This window comes from Microtus ochrogaster, unplaced genomic scaffold (genome assembly GCF_000317375.1).
Source record: "Microtus ochrogaster isolate Prairie Vole_2 unplaced genomic scaffold, MicOch1.0 UNK49, whole genome shotgun sequence".
NCBI classification, from domain to species: domain Eukaryota; kingdom Metazoa; phylum Chordata; class Mammalia; order Rodentia; family Cricetidae; genus Microtus; species Microtus ochrogaster.
In genome coordinates, this window is record NW_004949147.1 from 2,701,685 (window position 1) to 2,714,167 (window position 12,483).

The following is a 12,483-nucleotide window of genomic DNA, read 5'->3' on the forward strand; positions in this document are numbered from 1 at the left end:
GACCAGGCTGGTCTCGAACTCCCAGAGATCCGCCTGCCTCTGCCTCCCGAGTGCTGGGATTAAAGGCGTGCGCCACCACCGCCTGGCCAATTTTCAGATTTTAAAATGATTAATCCTTCATATAAGTGGTAAAAAATTAAATATGTTCTTCATGCATTTTGTGAGATTCTTTTAAGAATATTAAGTTGTTTCATAGTACTTTTCTTATCAGAAAAATGTTACATTGTCTATTGTGACTTACTTTTACATACCTCAGGATGTTAGTGTAACTGGTGACTAATCCTTACCTATTGCCAAGAGACTGCTTCAAACTTGATTTGCATGTTTTACAATCTAATGTGCATATGTCTGCATGCTGTGGATACTGATACAGAGTATCACTGTATAATTTAAATGAACAGCTCTCTTAAACATTTTGTGGGAAGCCAGGCATGGTGGCTCATTCTGGTAATTCCAGAATTTGGGATGCTGAGGCAGGAGGATTACCATGATTTTGAGGCCTTTATCGTGAATTCCTCAAAGCCAAATGATTTAGAGAATATATCTTTCTTTAAAATTTAGAATTCAGCCTTAAGCTTCCGTGATAAGTGATCTTCACAAATTTTCATGATGTTCATTTTTCTATTTTTATTTCTCATTAAAATTCCAAATCCAAATCCAATTTTTAGTGGAATTGTTACTATATTAGATCATTTAAATAATAAAGCAACCTCTCATTTTTGTTTGACACAAAATATAATATTCATGGGAAAAAGGCCTTTATGGCAATGAAAAAATTTTTTCCATTTAATTTAGACTTGAGTGCATCAATATTATATATTAAAGATAATGAAAGTAATGTCATGGACTTCTCAAATGTACAGTGTACTCTACCTGGTTGGTATTTTTTAACTTTAAAACTTTATATTAATAGAAACCATCTTAACTTTGTTTTAATAGATCAAGAACTTAGAAGTTACATCACTTTCTGTTTGAATGCTAGAAAATTTTACTGTACAAATAAATTTTTAAAAATTACAAATTCAGCTGTCATGAATATTTTCTTTAAACAGATGATAATCACTTATATGCGATGATAATTTTTATTGACACAGAATTTTATAGTCCTGAGTCTTTGTGGCTATGACATACATAATGTCAGTACTTACAGGATAAGGAACTCAGTGGTTAATACAAATATCAGAGACACTGGGCAATGACATGTATAAATTGAATAAAATAATATATGATCTCCTGTAATCTAAACATTTTATTTTTATTAGTGTATGTTACCATGCAAAATAACTGTTCTTTGGATAGTAAGTAGTCTTGCTTTCTGAATACTGCATTTTAGAGATCATTATAAGAAGTATAATTTTTTCCTAAAACTTCTACCTAACTAATGTGCCTTAACTTTCAGATAACAAAGAAACCCCTAAGACAGAACTGGGATGATTATTGCTATGATTCTGAGCCGGTCAGTACAAGTACCTAAATATTTTTTGTTCCTGTTAAAGGGACTTCACATTGCTCATTTCCACCCATCTTGATCAGTCAGCATGAATATGAGCTGATGTGCAAAGAGGGCTAGGAAAGAGGATCACTAGTTTTTAGTTACTTTGAATGATTGATTTGTATGTAAAAGTTTGTTGTTTATAGACCAATTTATTAAGCCTAATGTTTAATCTTTATTTAACATTCACTTTCACAAACAGTAAATTGATTACATCCGTGATTGCCTAGCACTGGAGTAGCTCTTTAACTCTAGTATTTTTTTTTTTCCTTTGAGGTTTTTATTGTTCTGTTTGGGTGCAGTTTGGCTGCTATCCACACTCTGCCATTTAGCTTCATCCCTAGCTTGATTCTTTTGTTTTGTTTTGGCTTGTTCTGTTTTATGAGACAGGTATCTCTGGTGTATATCCCGGAATTAGTTCTGTATACCATGCTGTCCTCAAACTCACAGAGATCCACCTTTCTCTGCCTCCCGAGTGCTGGGATCAAATGCGTACACTACCACCACCCAACTGATTTTTGATTTTTTTTTTTTTTTTTTTTTTTTTTTTTTTTTTTTTTGGTTTTTCGAGGCAGGGTTTCTATGTGGTTTTGGAGCCTGTCCTGGAACTAGCTCTTGTAGACCAGGCTGGTCTCGAACTCACAGAGATCTGCCTGCCTCTGCTTCCCAAGTCCACCGCCCGGCCTGATATTTATTTTTTAAAATTACTTTTTAGGGAGCTATAGAGATAGCTTAGTGGTTCATATTGCTTGCTGCTTTTCCAGAGTATGAGAATTTGTTTCCCAGCACCCAATGTTAAGTGGCTTACGAATTGTAGCTCCAGCTCCAGGTAATGTAGTGCTAATTCTGAGTGCACACATTAACATGTATATGCACATATGAGTAAAATAAAAATTACTCTTTAGGAGATACTCATTGGAGGAAATGCTTCTTGCAGAAGACTGAACACTTGAGTTTAGATTCTTAGTACCCATATAAAAACTGGGTGTGGTGCAGGTGAGGTGTTTAAAAACAGATTTCAGGTGCTCTCTGGCTAAATAGTCTAGCTTAAACAGTTAAGTTCTAAGTTCAGTGAGAGCCCTTGTCGCAAATATATAAAGTAGAAGATGATAGGGGATGACAGCTGATGTAAAACTCTGATCTCCATGTGTAAATATATGTTTTCTGTTTTGGGTCTTAATATTTTTCATATAACGAATCTCTTGTAGTACAAACCCAGAGACAGATATTGGGGTTCAAGCTGAATATCAGAGAAGTAAAGTGGCCAGGCAGTAGCTCTAACCTCTACCTTAGATTGAAATGGGCTATCCTGCCCCTGTGAATCCTCAGACTGACACTGAAAACAAGACCTCTCTTTCCATCTAAAATTCCTCTCTTGTATTGATATTAAAGGCATACACGACCACTGCCTTGCCTGTATGGTTGACTAGTATGGTTGTTTTGCCCTCAGGCAAAGCTTTATTTATTAAAACATAAAGAATATAGGTCTTCGGGCAGGCTTTATATATTAAAACCATTGTATTTCTCTTTTTTGTGTAAAATAAAGAAGGCTGTAGATAATATAAGAAAAACTATGCAATGTGTAAAATAACTATACAATATATAGGCAATAAGTACATCATCAATGTCTAGTCCGTTTGCATTTGACAAATTCAGAGAAAATAATCTCTATCTATTTTATCTTAATGAGTCCAAAAGGTTGTACCTAATTCACTTTCTAAATTTGTATTATCAAATTATCTTTTAATGTCTGTCAGCCTTTCACACTTTACACCTCTTTATGGAGTTTTTCTTTTCTGAGTCTTGTAAACAAGAAAAGCTATAGCTATAACTATTTAACCTTTAACTCCCTCAGAAACCCAAGAAGGCAATAATATTAGCAGAGTAAACAGGAAGAGTGAGTAAACAACTTCCAAAAATGCAAGAAATGACAGAAACAGCTGCCTGCCTAGACAACCAGCCATAGTTCCTCTGCAGTGATGGAGCTCCATCTTCAGCCTCAAGGCCTAGAATACTTGGCAGACTTTTCTTTGAAGCAGGACTTTTGAAAGTCTGTCCCACCTTGTCTTGACAAGGTGTGGCAGTTATTCTCCAATTAGGAAAGCATATTGTTAGCATTCGAGGTAATGGCATTTTCTTGCCCATTGGCTTACATTTGCCACAAAGAAAGTAAAATTTTTATGAAACTGCTTTGATGCCCATCTTATTCTCTGAAGTAGACTGGTGCTGCCAGGAGCAGACACGTCTCATTGTCATAAAATTAAAACATATGTTATTAAAACATCTTAAATGCCATATTCTGTAGATCTCTGAAGTGTTTGAAGATGATTTATCTATCTAAAATATATCTCTGGAGCTGGAGAGATAGTTCAGAGGTTAAGAGCACTGGCTGCTTTCCCAGAGGTCCTGAGTTTAATTCCCAATAACCACATGGTGGCCCATAGCCATCGATAATGAGATCTTGTGCCCTCTTCTGGCCTTCAGGTGTACATGTATACATAATAAATAAATACTTTAAAAAAATCTGTTTGACCATGAAAACATACTTAATATGACTACAAGTTTAATTATAATTGGTGACTAATTACTAACGTGCATTTCCTTATTATCCTAAACAGTTTGTAATAATAATGTTCAAGAATTAGAAATTTGTATTACATTGTTAAATGAGCTGTAGAGGTACAATACCTTAAACAAGATTAGAAACCTATGTACAGAATGTTTTAACAAGATTAATCTCGAATTTGCATCAATCTATAAAGTTTGTATGCAATATACAAAAGTCCAATCCATTATAAAATATTTAAAACTAGTAGTTGCTTTTTAAAGATAGATTCAGTAACCTACCTTTTTTTGTATGTGTGGTTTTTCAAGACATGGTTTCTCTGTAGCTTTGGAGCCTGTCCGGGAATTAGCTCTTGTAGACCAGGCTGGCCTCTAACTCACAGAGATCCACCGGTCTCTGCTTTCTGAATGTGGGATTAAAGAGTGTGCCACTACTGCCCAGCTTTCAATAATCTACCTTTTTATCTTTTTTTTTTTTTTTAAAGATTTATTTATTATATACAGTGTTTTCCCTACATATATGCTGCAGACCAGAAGAGGGCACCAGATCTCATTACAGATGGTTGTGAGCCACCATGTGGTTGCTGGGAATTGAACTCAGGACCTCTGGAAGAGCAGTCAGTGCTCTTAACCTCTGAGCCATCTCTCCAGCCCCTCTACCTTTTTATCTTATATATCTATATCGTCCCCTTTTTATTTTATGAGTAGATTCAATAACTTATCCTATTGTTTCTGTATCTTTTTTCTTTTCTAACCAAGAAGCTTGAATCTTATCTCCTTTGTTTAGCTTTTTTCCTGACCATTACCAATGGCAGTTTGTAACCAATCACTCTAAACAATGACGAATACCCATAACCCAATGAAAGACCAAAAACCACCCACACCACCTCTTGGGAATATGGGCATTGTATTCTTAAATTTACTTTCTGTTTTCTGTGGCCATTGGCATCTTTAGAGGATCCTGAAAAGAAAAATTTGAGTTAATTGTCAAGTCCTGGGAGATGTAGTTGTAGCATTTGTTGTCCAGTCTCTGTGTAATGGTGAAGCAGAGGGCTTGACTCAAGTCCTGGTGAGAGTAGTCTGTGAGGCTGGACCATCTCAGCTAAGCCACCTGGAAATTGTTCTGAGCAGTTTGTAGTTCAAAACCGACCTTTAGTTGGTGTTTTTCACCATAGTGGTATTATCATCATAGTCCTGAAAGAATTACCGTTTTGGGGTCCCATCCTCCTTTTGGAGACATTTAAGGTCTCTGTTAGATGGGCTCATGGTTCACTGTAGAAAATTGATAGAGACTCAAACCTAAAATCATGTACGTTAAGGTGGATGAAACCTTTTTCTATAATTAGTATTCTGTATGACCATTAATATCATAACAAAAAGATATATATATATATATTAACCTTAAAAATTTTGAGATGAGACTGGGCGGTGGTGGAGCACGCCTTTAATCCCAGCACTCTGGAGGCATAGGCAGGTGGATCTCTGTGAGTTCAAGGCCAGCCTAGTCTACAAGAGCTAGTTCCAGGACAGACTCTAAAGCTACAGAGAAACCCTGTCTTGAAAAACAAAAAACAAAACAAAACAAAACAAAAAACAAAAAAACAAAACAAAAAACCAAAACAAAACCCTGAGATGATATTTATATCTTAAGAAAAGCTGTTAAGGAGTCAATATAGAACCAAAGGATTATGAGATTAGTGGCAATAAAATAGTCATTTGTTTTTCTTCTGTCCCATATCAGGTGGCTTTTCTGACATGAGACAGAGATTTTGAATTTTACTTGAATAAGCTTGCTTGCATTTAAAGAAGAAGAGAACCACACTCCAACTCCAAAACCAGCTTTAATCTCTAACTGGACTGGGACTTCAAAAAGACCATTTACATTATATGTCTGTAGAGAACAGCAGAAACAAACATTTGAGAAGATTTATGAAATTTTATTCTATTGAAAATGTGATATACTAATAGTCCAATTTATTCTTTTTCTTGGTACTTTTTTTCTGGATGATTTTCCTTTTTCTTTAGATGTCTTATTTGTCCAGTGGTCTTTGGATTCCATAGCTGGATGCCTTTGCTCTCCTGAAAAGACAGAAACAAACTCTTTCCCAACCCTAATTCTGGGGAAATTGTCTTTTGGCAAGTTATATCTGATCAAATGAAAAACATTTGTTAGTTTTATGGTTAGTTTAGATTAAAAGGTTATGATGTTTGATGAACTATCATCATCTCTTCTAATTATGAAGTGTCTCTTGTTCAGATTGAATCTTTATCAATTTTGATTGTATCCATAGCTTTTCTTCTTCCTTGGACACAAAAGCAAAGCCCCTTTCCCAACATAGCACATGTCTTGATTTCCATCTAAGGTCAGTGCACCTTTAAAATATACTGGATAATTTAATCCTGTAGTTTTTTCTACTATCCAATTGTTTCTCCATAACTGTTGTTTCTTCTCCCTAGCATTTAGGAAATTCACAGTTAGTAAAGCATTTTGCAGTCTATTTCTGGCGTCTTTATTATCTCTTTCTGTTTATTTAACATATCCTTTAGAGTGTGATTTGATCTTTCTATAACTGCCTGGCCTGTAAGATTGTGTGGTATACCTCTAGAATGCTTTATATTATAATAAGCAAATAACAGCTTCATTTTCTTAGAGACATGTTGGAGGATTGTCTGTCTGTATACCTATGGTGGCCATAACTTCTAGAAAATGTGTGATTATCCAGTCAGCCTTTTCTGAACTCAGAGCAATTGCTTATTGAAAGCCTGAATAGGTATCAGTGGTGTGGTGTACATATTTTAGTTTTCCAAATTCTACCAAATAGAACACATCCATCTTCCAGATTTCATTCCTTTAAGTACCCTTTGGCTTACTTCGTGCAGGTAGTGTTGTTTGGTTGTATAAAGAACAGGTAGGACATTGCCTATAATTTCCTTGTCTTGATGGAAAAGTCTTTCTTTCAATATTTGCTATTGACAAGATTTTTTTAATGAAATTCTGAGGCTTTCAACACATTTCCAATCAATATTTAATTGATTTCTGCATTACATTGTGCTAAATGACCTGGCAGACCCTTATGGGATTGGATGCATCTTATGTATATGGGATGATTCTTGTTACTGAATAAATAATAAAGTCAATTCTGTATCATCTGGTATAAATTCAGCAGTTTCAATTTTTAAAACTACCCTTTCTGCATATTATGAATAACTATGTTGAGATGTTGTTTAAAATTCCTAGGATCATGAGAATAGCATATAATTCTGACTTTTGCACAGAGTCATAAGGGCTTTGATCCACTTACATATTCTGATTTGTAACCTGCCTTTCCTGATTTGCATCTATAAAGAATGTAGGGGCTCCAGATATTGGTGTTTCCCATACAATGAGAGGAAGAATCCAGCTAGTTCTCTCTATAAGTTGAATTCTCTTGCTTTAGGATATTTGTTATTAATCTCTCCCAAAAATTTACTGCAAGCTCTTTGCCAAGGTTCACTTTCTGCCCTTAATTTATCAATTTCATCATTAGTAAAAGGTACTACAATTTCTGCTGGGTCTATTTCTGCTAATTGGCAAGGTCTCAGTTTTCCCTTTAGAATCAACTCAGAGACCTTTTCCACATAAGATACTAGAACCAGATATCCCATTGTAATTGTGAACCAGCCTCTAAAACAGCTTTAACCAAGTCTATCCAGTCTTTGGGAATAATTCTATTACAAACTGACCATGAATTTAGCATTTGCTTCACTACAGGTGAATGCATGCCATATGAAACTATTACTTCCTAGAATCTCCTCAATCTAACGATGGCACAGGAGTTCAATTAGCTCTTTATGGAGCCTATATCATTTGACAATTTCTGTAAGGTTACTGAATATATTAAATTTGCTTGTTTGAAAACCTTAGGCTGTTCCTCTTTAGCCTTATAATACAGTGCTGAAATTGGTTCCCTTTAAATTCCTCTGTCTGAATTTGAATATCTCAGTTTCAGGGGATCCTATGTCCTCTTCTGGCCTCTGAAGACCCCTGCATTCATGTGTATATATATATATCTATACATCTCACAGAAATGGAAACTTTAAAAGAAGACTATTGGAGGTTTTAAGTTCAGTTTTATAAGGCATATATGGTAGAAAATGACTATGTTTAGCCAGGCAGTAGTGGCACACACCTTTATTCCCAGTACTCAGGAGGCAGAGGCAGGCGGAACTCTGTGAGTTTGAGGTCAGCCTGGTCTACAAGAGCTAGTTCCAGGATAGGCACCAAAGGTACAGAGAAACCTTGTCTCGAAAAAAACAGAAAGAAAGAAAGGAAGAAAGAAAGAAAGAAGAAGAGACTATGTTTAACTGTTTTATATGCAAGTACAAATCTGTAAGTATAAAATGATGATAAAAGGCTTTTCTTTCCATCTATAGTTCGGTCACTTACACAAAGTGAAATCATAGTTACATCTAGCTATATTAACTAATTAAGTTCTTAAGTATTCTTCCTATAACTATAACATATCTTAATCTTTGCTTTAAAGAGTCACAACTTTCTCATTGTAAAATTCCCCTATGCCAGAGTTGTGAAGCATCAGCATATTGTATGGGTGCTTGTTTTTTTTTTCTTCCAGACAAAGTTTGGTTACATTACCATTTCATGATCAAGATGTTACTGGTTTCAGATTTAATATTTTGGGAAATAGATATTTCAATTTGTAGTTTCTTGAAGAATTGTAATAGAAAAGTATAATTTATTTTACATCAAAGTATGATTGATGACTTGTTCAGACTTGTCTGTGGAACTGTGGATTGGTCTTCATTTTTTCAAAGTTAAAGTAAGGCTTATAAATTTGAGGTTGTTTGGCTTGCTCCCAATACTAGCTCATCTACTTACTAATTTTGAGACCATCAGAAGGTCACTTAATTTTCTTTTTATTCCCCCCTCATATTTTTTTCTTTTTTGCTTAATTCTTTTATTCCTGCCATCTACTTCAGAGAACAGTGATCTTTGGTCCCTTCAACATTCTTATATTCTTGCACTTTGGGTTACATAGCAAGACTCTCAAAAAGATGGATGAACCCCATGCCTGTAATATGGCCCTCAGAAAGACTGAGACAGGAATATCTCAAGTTTATACCAGCCTGTGTTACTTAGCAGATTTGAGGTCAGCTTACTCCATAGTGAAATTCTCAAAAAACAAACAAACCCAAAAATTCCTTCAAAAATGGCCTTTAAATTTTGTATTAAATTTGTCAATTACAATATGTCTGAAGAATTTGATTATTTGAGTATTGTGGAAAAATGTCATTTCTACATTTGCTAGCATTATTTGAATTAGAGAATGATTTTTTTATTAGGAACTTTTTATTTTTAAATTTTATTAGATATTTTATAAAATACCAATCCAAGTTCCCACTCCCTCTCCTCCGGTTTCTTCCACACACCCTCTCCCACCCATAACTTGTCGAGTCTTTGCCACTTTAACAGTGTCAGGTTCCAGCCTTAAGTCCAGTCAAGAAGAGGTTAGTTATTCATGTAATGTTTGTGCCACTGTTGCACCAGTATATCTTGCAGGTAGTTAGTTCACTGTTGTAGATTGCAGGGTTTGTAGCTGGGTAATATTGATTACTTTTTCTTCGTGTAATGTTCAAAGTACCTTCTAGTACCATGAACTCTAGTCAGTAAGGATAAAGCTTCTATTGGGACACCAGCTTGATTTTTCTGTGTGTGATGATATTAAGTAAGTGGTGTCTTCAGCAATAGTGTCTTGCCATCAAGTTGTAAAGGGTGGTAACCAATAGCCTTGGCAGATTGCCTGTGATGTTTGGGACGAGATTCTATGAGACTTTAGACCCCTTTGGCCAGCTCAACAGATGTAACTCATTTCTGGTACTGGGAGTTTTACTTAGTGGTTTAAGGTGTCTGTTTTGGCAGGCATTGTCTCCTCCACCATTTATTTGTCTTTGCCTGTTAAGGCCAGAAAGGGACATCAGATACCTTGGAGCTGGAGTCATTGGTGATTATTTGACATCTGATGTCAACTAGGAACTAACTTGGGTCTTCTTGAGAGCAGCAAGTATTCTTAAGTGCTAAGTGATCTTTCTAGCCCTTCAATAAGTTTTTTTATTGATTCATGTGACATGTATTTTTTTCTTTTTTGGTTTTTCAAGACGGTTTCGCTGTCATTTTGGAGCCTGTCCTGGGACTAGCTCTTGTAGACTAGGCTGGCCTTGAACTCACAGAGATCCTCCGGCCTCTGCCTCCTGAGTGCTGGGATTAAAGGCACGCACCATCCTGCTCATGATGTGTATTTTTTGAAGGGTCTTCAATTTTGGCATAATTTGTTTATTTCGGTTGATCACTATGATGTGTGTATTTATTTGTTTTTGCTACTCTATCTTTTCTTCATATACCTACTGTTAACACCAACTGGTTTGTATTATATAAATCCAGGTTTCACTTCTCAACTGCTTACTGTCTATTATCTTTTTTTTGTTTGTGTATTTGTATGCATTTAATTCAAGGCTTTACATAAGTTAATTTGAATAAATTAACTGTGTATGGACTTGCTCTCTTTTATGTTTTAAATCTCTAAAAAACTCTTTAGTGCTATTAAAAATCAAACTTGGTATCCATATATTTTATAAATGCTACTAACTCTCCACCATTTTGAGATCCTGTGTTGGTGATTGCTAATGGTAGAAAAAAGGTACTATTTAATATTTGGTAGATGTATTTACTTTGCTTATCTGTACTCATATAAGAGGCTTAATGAGCCTGACTGTGTGTAAATATTCTACTAGTTCTAATCATTTACACAGGAACCTACTTAAATTAATGAATGGCTCACATTGTTTTTAAACAGGTAATCTTAATATATTTTCTCCCTTCTCTTGTCTTAAGTAGGATTGCTTCACAGTGGAGGGAGAAGATTTGAGGCATGATTTTGAACGCTTACAATTGGCCATGGAAATGGTAGGATTTCTCCCCAAGACACGGAGACAGTGAGTTTTAAAGTTTTTATTCATTTACTATAGTTTTGTATTTCAAGTATAAAAGAAAGCATGATGTGTCTTTGAAAAATTTCTCTTAGTTATTTTAAAGACATTTTTATTCTTTGGCAATTTCATACATATGTACAGTATATCTTTATCCCATCTATCTTCAGCTTTCTCCTATTCCTTTTCTTTTTTCTGTAACCCACTGAATAGAATTTGTGTTGCTTGCATAAGCATGGAACCTACCTGCAGCCATATCCATGAAGAAAAAATAGACTTCTATTTTTTCTAGTCTTTATGTAAAATACAACATTCCATGCATGTTTACATGTGTGTTGCTCTATTAAAAATTTTGATCTGTGGATGTAGCTCTGTTTTAGAATACTTGTTTTGTATACATAAGACTATAGACTCAATCCCTAACAGCAATATTGTCAACAAACAAACAAACAAAAAGCAAATCAAACTAACCACAAAACCTCTATACATGTTAATATAAACAAAATGGAAACATAAAAAAATGTTAATAGGGCTGATGAAGATGGCTAATCGGATGAAATACTTGCTGTCCAAAAATGAGGGCTAGAGTTCAGATCCTCAGAACCCACATCAGGAAAACCTGGTGAGCATGATGGCCTCCCTATGATCCCAGTGAATAGGAAACAAAGATAGGAAATCTTTGTAGCCAAGATGGAAAACATGACAAACTCTGGTTCACCAATAGACTTTACCACAATATATGCCTCAAGGTGCAGAGAATAAGAAAGGACATCTGTGAACTGGAGTGATGGCTCAGAGGTTAATAATATTGGCTGCTCCTCCAGATGAGCTGGTTTAATTCCCTATACCCGTAGGTAGGGCTCCTCACCATCATTTGTAACTCCAGTTCCAGGGGATCTGCTGCCCTCTTTTGGCCTTTGCAGGCACCACATGAATGTTGCATAGACATGCTTGTAAAATACCCATACACATAAAATAATAAAAAGTTGAAATTAAAATTTAGATAAAAGATAGCTGATGTTTAACTTGGGCCTCTACATGCATTGACTCACATGCATGTACCCTCTACATGTTCACCCTCATACATGCATTAACAGATCAGCAACATATATAAACCAAAAACATTTGTTTTAGAAAATGAAGTAATTTGTGTTTCTGGAAACTAAAATTAAAGATACAACCTTGTCTCTTCCTAGAGGAATGTTTTTTTTTTTTTTGTTGTTGTTTTAGATACATGGTTCCTCCGTGTAGTACTGGATGAACTGAGCTCACTCTGTAGATCAGGCTGGCCACAATCTCACAGAGATCCACCTGCCTCTACCTCCTGAGTACTGGGATTAAAGGTGTGCACCACCACCATCTGACTGCTGTAGGAATATTTTTTTCTTTTCCTTTCCTTTCTTTTCCTTTCTTTTTTTCTTTTCTTTTCCTATCCTCCCTCCCTC

At 35.4% G+C, this 12,483-nt stretch overlaps 1 protein-coding gene across 1 annotated transcript in view; it reads left to right on the top strand.

Annotated features, from left to right (window-relative positions):
* Myo9a (myosin IXA) overlaps positions 1–12,483 on the top strand; it is a gene marked incomplete at its 3' end in the record, with an annotated part of 191,454 nt that overhangs the window by 47,207 nt on the left and 131,764 nt on the right. The window contains exons 6-7 of the mRNA XM_013354586.2: positions 1,400–1,456; positions 10,947–11,044. Of these exons, the coding sequence (XP_013210040.1) occupies positions 1,400–1,456; positions 10,947–11,044 (155 nt within the window). The remainder of the gene's footprint in view (positions 1–1,399; positions 1,457–10,946; positions 11,045–12,483) is intronic.